The sequence below is a fragment of the Stigmatopora argus genome, chromosome 13, assembly GCF_051989625.1.
Source record: "Stigmatopora argus isolate UIUO_Sarg chromosome 13, RoL_Sarg_1.0, whole genome shotgun sequence".
In the NCBI taxonomy this organism is placed as follows: domain Eukaryota; kingdom Metazoa; phylum Chordata; class Actinopteri; order Syngnathiformes; family Syngnathidae; genus Stigmatopora; species Stigmatopora argus.
In genome coordinates, this window is record NC_135399.1 from 8,315,582 (window position 1) to 8,331,522 (window position 15,941).

At 37.2% G+C, this 15,941-nt stretch overlaps 2 protein-coding genes and 1 long non-coding RNA gene across 3 annotated transcripts in view; 2 read left to right on the forward strand and 1 right to left on the reverse strand.

The window, feature by feature from the left end:
• Window positions 1–9,058, forward strand: part of stxbp5l (syntaxin binding protein 5L) — a 121,352-nt gene extending 112,294 nt beyond the window's left edge. Inside the window, exons 32-44 of the mRNA XM_077617588.1 lie at window positions 419–532; window positions 640–681; window positions 2,053–2,163; window positions 2,384–2,587; window positions 4,237–4,442; window positions 4,611–4,816; window positions 5,461–5,538; window positions 6,130–6,302; window positions 6,377–6,614; window positions 7,827–8,036; window positions 8,122–8,211; window positions 8,623–8,727; window positions 8,873–9,058. Of these exons, the coding sequence (XP_077473714.1) occupies window positions 419–532; window positions 640–681; window positions 2,053–2,163; window positions 2,384–2,587; window positions 4,237–4,442; window positions 4,611–4,816; window positions 5,461–5,538; window positions 6,130–6,302; window positions 6,377–6,614; window positions 7,827–8,036; window positions 8,122–8,211; window positions 8,623–8,727; window positions 8,873–8,890 (1,795 nt within the window). The 3' untranslated portion in view covers window positions 8,891–9,058. The remainder of the gene's footprint in view (window positions 1–418; window positions 533–639; window positions 682–2,052; window positions 2,164–2,383; window positions 2,588–4,236; window positions 4,443–4,610; window positions 4,817–5,460; window positions 5,539–6,129; window positions 6,303–6,376; window positions 6,615–7,826; window positions 8,037–8,121; window positions 8,212–8,622; window positions 8,728–8,872) is intronic.
• Window positions 9,059–10,080: 1,022 nt separating this feature from the next.
• LOC144087050 (uncharacterized) lies at window positions 10,081–12,214 on the forward strand. Its single transcript, XM_077617322.1, has 5 exons — window positions 10,081–10,294; window positions 10,478–10,563; window positions 11,662–11,780; window positions 11,843–11,959; window positions 12,018–12,214. Exons 1-5 carry the CDS (start codon window positions 10,184–10,186, stop codon window positions 12,056–12,058), a joined length of 474 nt encoding a protein of 157 aa, XP_077473448.1. The 5' UTR covers window positions 10,081–10,183; the 3' UTR covers window positions 12,059–12,214.
• Window positions 12,215–12,255: 41 nt separating this feature from the next.
• On the reverse strand, window positions 12,256–14,902 carry LOC144087452 (uncharacterized). The gene is made up of 4 exons (XR_013304751.1): window positions 14,833–14,902; window positions 13,382–13,455; window positions 13,168–13,311; window positions 12,256–12,361 (listed from the first exon to the last, which is right to left on the reverse strand). It is a non-coding gene; the product is annotated as an uncharacterized LOC144087452 (long non-coding RNA).
• Window positions 14,903–15,941: the final 1,039 nt, after the last annotated feature.

The following is a 15,941-nucleotide window of genomic DNA, read 5'->3' on the forward strand; positions in this document are numbered from 1 at the left end:
TTAGTAAGAGCTAACAAGTGGTTGTTCTTATAGTTTCCGTTTACATAAAGAAGAGGCTGATGGATTGTAGAGGAGCATTCACTGGAGTCCAAAAAAAATGTTGTTTTGTTTCGTAAAATAACACTTAAGAGACTTATTTTCATGTCGTTGATTGAACCTTTGGGTCTTTAGCTTGACTTTTCAGGTTTGGTGGGAAATTAGAATGTGTGTGTGTGTGTGTGTGGGTGTGTGAAACTTAATTAAATGGTGAAAATACAAGAACAAAATACATTGATTCCCTGGCAAAGCCATTGAAAAGGACTACTACCCTCTCATATCTCTCCAATTCAGTTGTTACAAGTTGTGACTTGTGTATTTTCAGGATTTTAATGGACCTGTGTGTTCATAATAGTGATTGTTGCTGTCTGTGTGATGGCAGTGCAAAGAGGAGTTGGAATCACCATCCATTCAGCCAACTTCCTCATGAGGTGTTTATCAGTAAATCGTTCAGAAAAAAAACAGTATTTTTCCAGTACTATTCAGATGTGAGTCAGTAAAGATGTTCATGTGTAAAACAGCAGCAAGGTCAACTAAAGACAACTGTGTTATTTTATTTTATTCAATATTGTTCTTGATGATTATGGTATCCTCTTGTCGCAGTTTTATATTTGATGGTGATGGCCTCTCAAGTGGAAGGCTCTTGTATGTTCAAACAATGTTTCATGATACATGGTGGTGTATCATATTGTGATTGTGTTGTACATGTCGGTGCCATGCGACACAGGCCATGACTTAATGACATTGAGTGAAGAGGATATTTTGTACCTGTGTATTTGTCTGTATTTTAAAATGATCTGGAAAAAAAATCACACATTAGGCCTTTATGCACACAAGAATCAACACAAATTTATCACTGCGCCTTGATTTTGTTGATATCACATCTGCATTTATGTGCACAAACATACACGGAAGATACATGCAGAATGCAGACAAAAATAACTGCAGTGATGTCTTTTTGCATTGTTAGCCCTTTAGACTGGCTCCTCGGGCTAAATAAATTCAATAGCTGAGCCACCTACATTTAACAAATTCATTTTGATTCAATCAGACATCTTAAAATATTTTTTCGGTACCTTCAAATCAATTCATGACACAGTTTGAATGGCAGAAAAAAAGGTATGAAGAAAAAAAAAGTAACCTCAAAGGACAGGGTGTTTTATTTACTTTACATGTTTTTTTAATATATCTGTACTTTTCAATATTAGTTGAAACAAACAAAAACATGTTACATATGGGGTATTTTTCTCGATATTTGTTGTACCTGTCATTGCTGGTACTCTGAGTCTGTCCACTGATAATCTGTTGCTCTTCACAAAGTAATATCATTTGAAAAGAAAAAAAAAAGAAAAAAAAACATTTCTCAAGTTTTCTCGATGATGGCAGCAAAGTTTGTCTTATTTAAATGGATTCTACCACTTTTTCTTCTTAATATTATACTAGTGTAATAGAGATTACTTGACTAAATGAGCTGAACATATGTTGATGCAGAAGTAAACTGAAATAAACATGGATTGATGTATATTGTGGCTTTATTTTTTCACTGGTGCAATAGAAGTGTCTTTATTTGCAAACATAAAACCTTTTTCTAACTGTTTATACATATTAGATCTGCTCCATTTTGTCATACTGACACCAAACATTAATTAGCAATTTAAAGACAGCCATTCTAGCCCAAAATGATTAAGGTCAAATGAAAGTACTGGAAATAAGAGTAGATTTATTCATTTAAAATGATCTATTTTCAATCAATTTTTCAAATTGTTTATTTTTTTTGTAAATGCCAGAAATGCATTAATTTCACCGCATGTAATTTTACTGTATACTTGTGAGTAAAGTTTTTTTTCCCCAACACCCAGAGAGTTTGTTTAACTCAAACCATTAGTAAATTCGTTTAAATTATATATTTTAGACAAAGTTTAGAGGAATAATTAACTGTTGCAAGGTGGCACTCATTCAATTGCGCCGCCAACTCCGGCTTGAACTTTCTAGCTTTTTGTTTATGATTTCTATTAGTAAAATCAAGCCTCTCTTCCGGATTCACCTACATACCGATGCCTCATTGGGTGAAATGTTGACCAACCGGAAGGCTTTGCTCTTCTGGCCCCTCCCTTCTACCATAGGGATGTAACGTTTATCGACAAGCTAAGGATAAAGCTAATACTTTTAAGCAAATGACTACGATGTCCTCCTTGTTAGACACATTTAAACATTTAACAGTCCAATTGGCAGACTTCAAACGCATAGTAATCTAACAATTACTAGAGCGATTCTGTCATCCTTTGAATTATATATAAGGAAACCGCCGGACATTTGAAGAAACACAATGGCAAGTTAGAGCATCTTAACTACCGCAGAGACGACACTGGACGATCATGTTTCTCCAATTATTTTGGTGGTCGCTTTTTGGTCTGGTTCTGGTCCGACCCACTCGAGCAGACCCAGGACCAAGTCTTGCCAGGACTCTCATTTGGGGGCCCGGACTTGAGGCAAATATTGTCCTGCCAGTTCGATTTTTTTTCATCCAAGCAGTGGACAACTCGGGGAGAAAGTAAGTGACAACATTCAAGTACTATTTGCTGAAAAAACATGCTGTGTTTTATATTTAGACTGCTGTCAGCCTTCCACTTCAAATGGATTGGACGTCTACTTATTTAAATTCATGGATGAAGCTGGCAAAGAACTTGCATCACCCCTACCAACTTGGCCTCGGGGCTGCCATGTTGGTAGGGGCGACGTTTCACTCAAAGTCACTGGATTGACATTAAAATTAAGTCTGTCATCTCATTTTTTGAACCACTTTATCCTCATTAGAGTCGTGGGGGGTGCTGGAGCCTATCCCAGCTGACCCCGGGCTAGAGGCAGGGGACACCTGGAATCGGTGGCCAGCCAATCGCAGGGCACAAGGAGACGGACAACCATGCACACTCACACCCATACCTAGGGGCAATTTAGAGTGTCTAATCAGCCTACCATGCATGTTTTTTTTTAATGTGGGAGGAAACCAGAGTACCTAGAGGAAACCCACATAGGCCCGGGGAGAACATGCAAACTCCACACAGGTGGACTGACCTGGATTTGAACCCAGGACCCCAGAGCTTTGAGGTCGATTTTTAAATCTATTATTAACTTAGGGATTTCAAAGCATCTGCTGTTTACTCCATGGCCGCCATTGACGTTGTTAGACGTCCAATCCATTTGAATTGTGAACGCTCCCAGCAAATGATGTCATCAATTAGGAAAAGGCAACATGCAGAGATTTTTTTAAATCTGGTTGGAATTTGGTTGGAAACACTAGTTTTATCTCGAATGTGCAGCACTTTTTCTGTAGCCGGGTCACATTTCAAAGACTTGCAAAATGCACAAGTTGTCTAACTGTGCGCATTTCACAGTTATGTTTGAACTATCACATGTGCCTACGATAAATCTCGATGGATATATTTCGCTTCCTTGTAAAACCTCTCCTCAACTATACGCTCTAACATATCCAAGTCATTTTAATGTCCATCTCGGGACATTATCCAGGTGAATAGAGGTGCCTTATTTCAAAGCCATTATTGATATTGTCTGGCAGGCAAGAGAGAGACAAGTTGTAAATCTCTCCAGTATATAATAACTCGGCTGTTGAAATGAAGCCCATTGAATGAATGAGGAGACATAAAAAGATTTTCCCCTCAGGTGTAACATTTGAGACGGATTTCCTTTTGCGCATTTTATCCCAAACATCACACAGTCATCCTGTTGCATTTACTAACGACTCTCTTTAACTGATAATGTGTTGATGATAAACTGCAATCGAATTATTTCTTTATTTCTATATCAGGGTGGTGATGATTTACAAATATGGTGATATATCACATCACTTTCTACGTCAATAGGTTATCAATATTCTCCGACCAAATAAAAATATCACCCAGTTTAATAAAGAAAGCAGCAGGTTGCTACCAAAAATGTTCACTAGAATATTGCATCGAGATGTTAAATCTTAATATCAGGTATGAAAATGATCTTCAAGCTTGAACTTCACAGGAAATCAATATCAGAATCTCCTCTACAGTTTTATTTTGAAAACTGCAATTTTAATATCATCAATATAGCACCAAAATTCACTATCAGTCACGTACATATGATTTTAGCTAAGCTAACACACAAAACACCTGCGCCAAACAACATAAAAGTATATTCTGTTCTTCTCTGCAGTTTAACAACATCGCCAGGGGAGAAAACCTTTGAAGTGAAGATGATGTCTCCATCGGAGCATTTCACCCGGATCTGGATTCAGGTTCTCGATCGGCAAGATGGCTCTTTCCTGGTTCGTTACAGAATGTACGCCAGCTACAGAGACCTTCACATCCATGTCCTGCATGTGGACCAACACGTGGCTAAGTCTCCATACATTCTCAGAGGTGGAGTACAGCGGAAGCTCTGAGGTTGAATTTTTGTTATGGAACATTTTAGAATAGATCTTTCCATTTGTTCTTGGGTCAAACTGTTACCCGGGACGAGCATGCAAGTATAAATGTATGTTATTCCATTTCCTAATAATGACCATTTTTATTAAATTACTCCATCAGGACCAGTCTACCACGAGGCCTGTGACTGTCCGCAAATCGACGGCTCAGCTTGGCAGTCCCATATGCACTGTCCTCACTCCTTTCCACAGATAGAACGCGATCTGTCCCATTTTGCCAGCATAGACCCAGATCGCAACGATAAGGAGATTCCACAGCGCTTTGGGCAGCGACAAAGTCTCTGCCACTACACCATCAAAGATAACAAGGTTTGCACATTACATGTACCATATTTTCACGACTATAAGGCGCACTTAAAAGTCTTACATTTTCTCCAAAATAGACAGGGCGCCTTATAATCCAGTGTGCTTTAAATATGGAAAAAAAAAAAGTGTCATTCATTGAGGGTGCGTCTTATAATGCAGTGCGCCTTATAGTCGTGAAAATACTGTATACTGTATACTCGGTCCAAAAATGAACTTGAATTTATCGGCAATACTAATTAATCACTTGGCAAATTAGTACTTTAACAGAAGGCCTTTTTTATATTAACAAATTTAAAAAAGGTGTGAGCGTGTAAAATGTTAGTATTTGTTTTTGTCGAATAGCAATTAGCACCATGCCTGGAGCACTGTTATAACCAGGTGTTTTTTTTCCTTCAAATACCAGAAGAGCATTCAGGAGCGTTATTGTAATAGGAATACTTGCGCTCTAAAAGCACAGCTTTTTATTGTACTGCGATGTATCATCACTTTTTCAATCATTTTCAGTTTGTTTTATTATGCGGGGTAAACGCACATAGCAGAGATACGTTTTTTTTGTTCAATCTCGTTTCATATTTTCACGAAAGCTTTATGTGAATAAATGTTGAGTTGAGATAATTGTTCATACTGTTTAACTTAATCCATTTTAGATCTACGTTGAAACACTTGGCGAGCACGTAGGTTTTCGGATTTTTACGGATGCCATCCTCCTGTCACTTAGCAGAAAGGTGAGTTGGCTTTCATTACATCTGTGTGAAAATCTTTTCACATTTATCTTAAACTACACTATTATAAGGTGCTTAAGCCTTTATAGGACAATGTTGGTCATTTAGAAAAACCAAAGGCAAATTATGAACACTTTGCATATTCTAATCTAGTGTCTTACATGATGCCAAACACGTGTTTGTTTGTTATTTTTTTAAATGTTAGTATTGAATTACTGGCTTGCCATCAACAATGGTAGTTGTCAAAATAATTCAAACTGGCAGAACTACATGTAAATGCTATTCTTTCAATGTCTTTGGCGGTGCTTGATGTACAATCCATTTTGACTGGGAAGGAATTGAACATTTTTACCCCTCCCAGTCAAAATGGATGAGACGTCAGCAAACAATTAAATGAGTTTTCTATATAATGTTAAGTCCACTTTATAAAGTGTTGGTTTCCCACATTATTTTCTTCTTCCTTTAAGAGAGATACAAAACTTTGTATTTTGAGGGGTCTGGAAAAAGTTAATATAATGTTCTATTCTTTTTAATAGCGAAAGATGTGCGGTCAACGCCTCTATGACTCTACTCAAAATATCGTTGTATGTTTAGGTAAAGTTACCTGACTTGGAGTTTTTTGTAAACCTGGGTGACTGGCCACTCGAGAAAGGAAAACCCTCTCGAAATCTTCATCCTATATTCTCCTGGTGTGGCTCAAACAATACCAGAGATATCGTCATGCCCACATATGACCTGACGGAGTCAGTCCTTGAGACCATGGGCAGGTAAGCTGTCAATCATTCTCTACATGTGAGTGACGAAATTTCACAGCCGTCGTGTTTTCACATGCAATGAATAGAGTGAGCCTGGACATGATGTCGGTGCAGGCAAATACGGGACCACCGTGGGCCAAGAAGAACGCCACGGCCTTCTGGAGGGGGCGGGACAGTCGTCAAGAGCGTCTGGAGCTTGTCAAGCTGTCCAGGGCCCACCCCCACATGATAGATGCTGCTTTTACCAACTTCTTCTTCTTCAAACACGACGAGAATTTGTACGGCCCTCTTGTCAAGCATGTCTCCTTCTTTGATTTCTTCAAAGTGAGTGTTGTTATTTGACTCCTCATTTTTACTTAGATTGGATGGCGTGTGCTAAAGCAAGAGATCGGAATTCAATTAAATGTGTTATCGCAAATGCAGTACAGTGGTACTTCGACATACGATCGTAATCCGTTCCGAGACTGAGATCGTATGTCGAGCTTTTCGTAACTCGAGCGGACGTTTCCCATTGAAATGAATTGAAAACAAATTAATTCGTTCCAGCCGTCTGAAAAAACACCAAAAACAGGATACTGGATTGGAAAAAAGGTTTTATTTCTTCTAATTCGCCATATATTGACAAAGTAATAAATAACGAGTGGTTTAATAGTAATAAAATGTGTTTTAATAGATGTAAAATTGGACGCATTTCACGGAGGGGAGAGACAACGACATACATGGAGGCGGAGGGGGGTTCTGTTTGGGGGACTTTATCCACGGCACTCGTAAACGAACAAACAAATTTAAATTAACTTGGATAAATATATACAGACACACTCAAACATATGTTTAATGTAACTTTACACAAAACTGAATGCTAGTTTTGTCTTAATCTTTTGTTACCTTCATTTTCCGGGTTAGCGGTTTGCCACGCCTCCACCCTCACGTTCGCTATCGATGGACTGTTTGCTGTTGTATTTCCTTCAAAATATTCCGAAAATGATGCACACAAATGTTCTCACAATAGGATAACGCACGACCACTTGCCAACGAGAAATAGTCTTGAAAGAACGATCGCGGGAGCTCCTTTCCTTAGAAAGAATAACAGGAAATGCATTAACTGAGCTTACCCACATATTGATTGTGGGTAATGAAGTTTTATTCTGAGAAAGGGTGCCATTGCCTATGGGTGTTGTGTGCACGAGTATACTTCATTACCCAGAAAGCCCTCTTTTTTGCCCGCGCATGCGCATTGTGAGTTTCCCGGTCGAAACTCGTCTGAATAAATCGTTCAGTCCTCGTAGATATAGTAGTTATACACGAAAGAGATGTGGCAAAAAAAGACAGTGCGCTACAATGATAAACAGCCTCTCATGACATGGCCACCTGGCTTGGTCGCATCTCAAAATTTTAATCGTATCGCGAGCGAATTATTCGATCGAAATTTTTGTCGTACCACGAGCATGTTGTATAACGAGGTACCACTGAACTGTAATGGCTGTTAATTCTGTGAACAGGGTTTGTTCATGTGTTTTGTGTTTGTTTTGGCCTCAGTACAAGTACCAAATAAACATTGACGGCACCGTGGCAGCTTATCGCTTGCCTTACCTCCTGGCCGGGGACAGTGTGGTGTTCAAGCAGGATTCCGGCTACTACGAGCATTTCTACAATGAGCTGGTGCCGTGGGAACACTACATCCCGATCAGGGCCGACCTACGAGATCTTTTAGAAAAGATACAATGGGCCCGAGAACACGATGAAGAAGTCAGTTTTATTTGTTTTATCACTTTCATACTTTCAGTGGAATGCATTCATTTTTTTTCATGCTGCTGCAATTACTGTCTTTCAGGCTAAGAAAATTGCACTTGCAGGTCAACAGTTTGCACGCAAACGTCTTATGGGAGACAATATATTTTGTTACTATTACAAACTTTTCCAGGTAATTTCGGTTTGAAAAAATAAATAGAAAATTCAAAATAGATCAGACAAATATTCACGATAGTAGAAAAAAAGGAACCTTATAGTATTTAAGGAATACTGCTATCGCAATAGCTGGTGACTCACTTTCAGTTGTGATCGCCTCACATAACATTCAAAAAGTGCAGATTTCAGATGGAAAGCTCCTTTTGTTTTAAGCTGTTTTATTTGGGTTGTTGAAGTGAAATTTACAGGTTCCTGAGAGAAAACAAATCATTTATCACATAAAACAAATATTGTACATTGGATAAGAGAACTGTAGAGTGCATTACTATCTAATTGATCCTTCCAAGTTTTTTTTTACGAAAAAGGCAGTATACAACTCATACCAATTTTTATCCAGCTCTGTTTAATTGACTTTGGTCTACTTTAGGAATACGCTAAACTTCAAGTGACTCAACCTAAGATCCGTCAAGGCATGGAGCTGGTCGAACATCCCAGTGATGACCTCTTTCCATGTTCTTGCCTTCGGACACAGGTACAGGCAACACGATTTGATCCTTTTTTTTTCATGTTTAAGCTGTAAAATCATTTTCCGCACTCTCATTAAAATGTAGTTTGAATGTTTACAAATATTACATTTACTCTTGTTTGCTACAAAAATTATATCATTTTTTCCGCAGGTGAAAGATGAATTTTGACAGGACTTTTAAGAAGACCTTTGGCACAGCCAAGCGAACCATTTTATTTTTAATGTTAAAAATATCTTCCCATATATTTCCAAATGTGGAATCCATTGTTACAAATGTGCATTATCTTTTCTATACTACTATGCGTCAAATAATAAAATATTTTTTTTCTATTTTCAATATCTTGAATATTTTTTCTGTTACTGTAATTTCAACAATGACACATACGCTTTGTTAGGACTCATAGTACATATAATACAGTGGCGGTCCGTGCATTTTCTCGTAGTGCCTTCAACGTATAAATCCAACCCTCAAAAATTATTTTATGGCTATAAAACCTCTACTGCAGCTACAGCTGCGACACATAGAAAATAATCAATAAATCAATGCACAAAAATGGGGTAAAATCCACTTCCTAGCAGCATTTCATGATTAAATACAAATGCTGGAGCTTTTCAGACATTACAACCGGGCCGGTGATTTTCCCGGGAAAAGACAGCAATGAACGTCAATGGCGTACGGGCAAACGTTGCCCGAAAATGGGGTAAAATCCAGCCGAAAACAGCATGTATTGATTAAATACAAATACTGGAGCTTTTTAGACATCAGAACTGGGCCCGGAGTATCATTTCCCCAGTAAAAAGACAGCGATGAACGTCGATACGTCCATATACGTCCATGGTGAAACGGCAAAAAAATGAGGTAAAATCCACTTCCTAGCAACATTTATTGATTGAATACAAATACTGTAAAAGCAACAGTCTTGTTTAATGCAGCAGAGCCCGTAGAACTGATTGTGAAGGCTTTGAGGCAGATTTCTGATCCTGGCAACAAATAATGGCTGAAATGTGATTGGTTAAATGCTTCAATATGAAAACACACATCTGGAAGCAGTGCAACCGGGGGGGAAAGCAATGAAAGGAAGATAACAGACCATTTGGAATAATAAGTATTGAAACACAAAATATAATATACATATAATATATTACAGCTCCCCCCCACTAACTAATGCACGTTATGATGAAAACAATGTGTTTTTTAAGTATGAATGCCCAATCAACACGTATTTACAGCCCCGCCCCCGCCCCACCCACTGACTAATGCATGTTATTAAGAAAACAATGTATTTTTTAAGTATTAAAGTCCAAACAAAAAGCATTTCCCCCAGCCCCCCCCCCCCCCCCCACACACACACACACACTGACTAACGCACGTTATTATGAAAACAATTTATATTTTGTGTGTGTGTATTTTTAATAGGCGTGGCCGAGCTCACAGTTCAAATTGCCGACGTCAAACCCCAAAATGGCTGATGAGCCAGGAAGCAGCACGGACGTGCACTGCAGAGCAGCTCAAAAGTTACGATTTGCCGAAGAAAGCCTGACAAACTTCTCACAGGACGATGCAGCACATTCGGTACGTTGTCATTTGGGGATTCCGAAGCCCCAGTTCTCGTCTTAAGAGTGATAAGAGCATGATTCGTTGACGTGATGTAGCCCCCATGTGTGTGCAGACGGCAAAATGTTTGCAAACAAATTGGCTACATTGCGTCACCAATCGCTCTTTGTTAACAAGAAATCATTCCATTGTGTGTTTCAGTCCCTCAACGAGCACAGACTGCTGGGAAACATCAAGAATGTCGCCAAAACGACCAGAAAGGGGCATCTTGTCGACGCCATAACAAAGTGAGTCATTTTTAAATAGTTGCGATTTTCTCTATCCGTGTAATATTTAAACGTCAGCGTTCAGTATTCAAGGCTTTGCGCAATTGGCTCGTTTTTCATCATGATACATTCAACTTTTGAATGAAAACACGAACTAGCTTGGTGTTTTAATAGCAAAAACCTGTGGATATGTCACCCACACAAATGCCATTAGTGGACGTGTAAGGAATAAACAGTAATCCCTCGATTATCGCGGTTAATGTAGACCAGACATGGCTGCGATAAATAAACTGTAAAGTAGGGTCATCCCTATTGAATTTAATTTAAAAAAAAATACCATAGTGGCAAGTGTAGGAGTAGCTTCCGCTTGTCAGTTTCACATCTTTCTGAACTTACAAATAATGATCGCACATAGGCTTTGTCATCATACCCAGATAACTGCGTATGACGAAATTGGTAATTGGTACAAAAAATTCTGCCATGTAGTGAAACTGTGCACTCGAATAGATTACATACTTTTACCCTGTTAACTTTCTTAAAGACCTCCGGACTGTTTCATTTTTAGTTTTAAATGTGCTTTTGACAAAACCTAAGTGAGACATTTATTCAACAATAGTGCAGGTGTCATTTAAACATTTTTTTCCTCGGCATAAGAGAAACTGTAGCTTTTTGGATATTTATTTTTTAAGAATAAATGGATTTGTAATAATTGACTGGAAAAACTCAAGGCAGAAATGGGATTTATTTTATTTATTATTTTCATGTAATTTGTGCCTTGTGGGCCCCTGTCCAGTGTTTTCTATATTTCCCACCACATCAAGATCCTGATTATTTGTTTGTGGAGGAAAACATGAAAAATAGACTGGATAAGGGGCCTTTAAAGACTTGGATCATTTTTAGTCTCTCTGCAGCAGACAAAAAGAAAACCAGACCATCAGGAGTATGTCTAATATTGCCTTCTTTTGCAGTGTCTGAGTAATGGGTACCCTTTTGATGTTTTATAGAAAAAAAGCTAAATGTAGGAGTTTTTTAGTTAAATTTGACTTGATTAGGCCCTAGTCTGTATTTCTTTTTTATGTAACTTAATCTCTTGTGCCTTGACCCTTTTTTCTTTTCCAGAATTCCACCTAAGGGGGACAAGGTTTCCTGCCTATGTACAGATAGGCTGACGCACCCCCTCATTTCTAGGTGCTGGGTGTTACGCCAGAACCTATCTCCAAACTTTTTCAAAATAAAAGGTAAGACCTTGCGAATGGTTTTACTTAACTTTGTGCCTTGACCCCCTTTTTTTGTTTTCCAGAATTCCACAAGGGGGACAAGGTTTCCTGCCTATGTACAGATAGGCTGACGCACCCCCTCATTTCTCGGTGCTGGGTGTTACGCCAGAACCTATCTCCAAACTTTTTCAAAATAAAAGGTAAGACCTTGCGAATGGTTTTTTACTTAGTTCCTTGACCCCCTTTTTTTTTCTCCAGAATTCCACCTGGTGCCAAGGGGAGTGTCTTTGTCCATTTGAAAATGGATGAAGGCAACCCTGATTTTTCAAAATGCTGGAGGGCCTGGGCGAACCTATCAGTGGAGTTTTTCAAAATAAAAGCTCTTGTAAAGTATATATGGGTGTTATGCTAGAACCTATCTCCAAACTCTTTCAAAATAAAAGTTTTTCAATGTATACATGTGTTTGTCTTTATCTAACAAAAATGCAAGTAACAATGAGAGTTAAAAAAATTTATTTACAGGTAAACATTTCAACTTTAAAATACTTAGTTGGCATTACATTGAAGTGTTGATTGGAGTAGTCAGTCTTTGGTTTGTCCACCTGTAGACATAAGACAAGACTTTAGTTAAAGGTTCACAAAATAATTTTACACTTACAATTAATTTTTGTAAAATACACTTAGAAAATAAAATTAGGAAAAAATAATAAAAGCTGGGGGAATAAAAACACAGAAAATAAAATTAGGAAAAAAACTGGGTGTATATACACTGACAATAACATTAGAAGAAAGAAAATTTAAAAAATGGGAAAACACTTGTAAAATAAAATTAGGAAAAACTGGGGGTTAATACACTTGGAAAAATAAAAAAAAAGCTGGGGCAATAAACACTTAGAAAAAAAAGGGAAAACACAGAAAATAAAATTAGAAAAAAATGGGGGAATAAACAGGAAAAAGCTGGGGGAATAAACACAGGGTATATACACTTAGAAAATAAAATTAGAAGAAAGAAAATTAATAAAAATAGGGGAATAAACACTTAGAAAATAAAATTAGGAAAAAAGACAGGGTATATACACTTAGAAAATAAAAATTTAAAAAAGCTGGGGGAATTAACACTTAGAAAATAAAATTAGGAAAAAAGACGGTATATACACTTAGAAAATAAAAATTTAAAAAAGCTGGGGGAATTAACACTTAGAAAATAAAATTAGAAGAAAGAAAATTAAAAAAATAGGGGAAGAAACACTTAGAAAATAAAATTAGGAAAAAAGACAGGGTATATACACTTACAAAATAAAATTAGAAGAAAGAAAATTAAAAAACTGGGGGAATAAACAGAAAATATGAAAAATTGGGAATAAATACTTAGAATTCCTGCTCTAACATTAACTGAGATCCTTCTTACCTTAAAGATTTAGTCAAAGAGCTGTGGAAATGAATGGCCAGTGAAACATCATGATGTTTTAGGCTTTTATTGAATTTGGATTTTCAGAAGTACAGAGACACCATATGATTCAAGTGGACAACTTGCGAGGAAGATCTCTCAGGCCTGTTTCATGCAAAAAAATAGCAAAAGTTAGAATATATAGAATGGAGGTGGTAATGGGGTTTAGTTTTACCTTGATCTGGCCCAGTCTCCTCTTCTATAACCTCAATAGTGCTCTAGGCATGCTAGAAGAGCTGCATCTTGGTGCTAAACAGGGAAAATTTGCACACAAAAAAAGCACAAGTTAGCATATAGAGACTGGAGATTCAACAGATAGGCTTAGTTGTTTTTTTGGGGAAGTAGTTTTATCTTGATGCTAAACAGGGAAAACTTGATTTAACCAAGGTATTTGGGGGTTGCCAAACAATTACGGGATAGAGAAATCTTACAAGAAATTTAATAAACGATCAAAATAAAGAATGAAAATTAGTTAGCAAGTGCCAAGTGCTATTTCTCCTTTTCCAGACAAGGCGATTAAATATACAGACTGACGTTTACAGCTAGGACAAGGGTGTCAAACTCGGGTTGGTTCGCGGGTCGCAATAACATCAACTCGATTTCACGTGGACCGGACTATTTTTGAAATAATATTTTGATATTTTTTTCTATTTAAATTGGATTAAAAAAAACTATCGAAAGCCCTAAATATTCAGTTTTTATAGATCTAAAAAAATGTTAGTTTGAGCTTTTTTTTTTTTCTTGAGGGAAAATATCTTATAATTTGTTTTTCATTTCAAAAGGAAACTAAATATTTTTGGGAATATGTTCAATATTAGAGTGGAAAACAGATTTTTTTAAAATATATTTATTTTTAGATTTTACTAAATGCTTTTTGAACTAAAACACAAAAAGGAAAAAAATGGATTAAAAAACTACAATTATTGATTTAAAAATGGGAAAATGAGGAAATATACATGTATAATCTTCATTTGAATTTGATCCTAACAGAAAGTCGGCACTCATGATTCACTTTCTCGGGCCGCACAAAATGACACGGCGGGCCAGATTTGGCCCCCGGGCCACCGCTTTGACACCGGTGAGCTAGGAGAAAGTTGGCTTAATAGTTTTGTATATGGCGATTAAATATACAGACTGACGTTAACAGCTCGGAGAAAGTTGGCTTAACAGTTTTGTATAAGTGATTTTTTTTTTTGTAAAAACAGAACAATTACAAATCGGCAATGGGTGTTTAGCACTCGCAATGAAAACTTACATTACATACAACAAACAACAGGAACTAAGTCGTGCCTTCTAGAGTGAGCATTTACCCAGCAAACTGTCGGTTGATGACTCGGCGTTGTTTGATTAAATTTAAAGTCTTGCCACACGACTCAATAATGGAGAGAAAACGGACAACATACTTTTTAAGTCAAATAGTGTGACACTAACGCTAATGTTAACTAGTACCATACAGCAGAGCCGGTGGGGAAATGAAGCCCAAACTTTTCCAAACTGTCGACGGCGTGTTAAACTTGGCATTAAACTAAGAGATTTGTTGGCGTTTTTGGCTCAATTGATTGCTGAAAAATATCCCGATAGCGTGATAAAAACGCATTTAGGCGAGTGAATTGCTCTACTCCTTACCTTGTTAGCGTGCTGGTCGACCGTCAGCGTGTGACTGGCGTTCCAAAAGGAACGGTCACTGCGCATGCGCTTAATTAACTCAGCTACGTCGACAATAGGCGTAACCACGCCCTTATTGTCCCGCCACATTGAAAGTGGAAAAGATGGTGGCTTGCTTACCGCGCTCCAAGAGGTTGTTTGTCCTCCCAACTCACTCATTGTCTATGTTTTGAAGATGACGTAGAATAGTCATGAGTTTTGTGGTCTTAGTGCTACGAAACAGTACATATTAGTAAACCAATTTCACCAAATATTGAGTAACATTTGACTTAGTATTTTACATCAACTCACCATTATTCCAAGCCATCTGACTCCATTAAAAGTTTAAAATTTGACACGCAAAGAATGCTTCATTGTATTGTATACAACACGGGTGTCAAAGTGGTGGCACAGGGGCAAAATCTGGCCCGGCACATCATTTTGTGCGGCCTGAGAAAGTAAATCATGAGTGGCGACTTTCTTTTTTAGGATCATGAAGATTATAGATGTATATTATATTTCCTGATTTTCCACTTTTTAAAATCAATAATTGCAATTTCAATCCATTTTTTCTTTCTTTTGCGTTCAAAAAGCATTTTATAAAATCTAAAAATAAATCTTATTAAGAATTCTTTTTCATTTTTTAGAAAAGTAATTATAAAATAAAATGTATATATCATTTGAAATTATATAAATGGGGAATGTATAAATGAAGTACTTTTTTATTTTTGAAAAGGTTCTTCCAATATTACAGTTGTACTTTTATATCATTTTAAAAGCTTTTTTATGATTTTTTAAAGGATTTTGTCATCTAAGATGTACTTTTCATTTGAATTTTTCTGTGTATTTTTTAATCAACTCAACCTACCATTGACAGCGATAGAATGAGGTATTTTTAGGTTCTTATGTATTCCTCTAATGATAATTGTTAAATTGTTAAATTCAGGAATCATTGTTATGATGCAAGTGATTCTTTGTCATTTTTCTTAATTGCCTAAAGTTACCGCATGAGGTCGCCAAAGGTACATTTCTCTGTCAGTCCCCCAAGTTGACTTCTTGAACACGGCTTTTGACCCTTTCCATGAAATGCC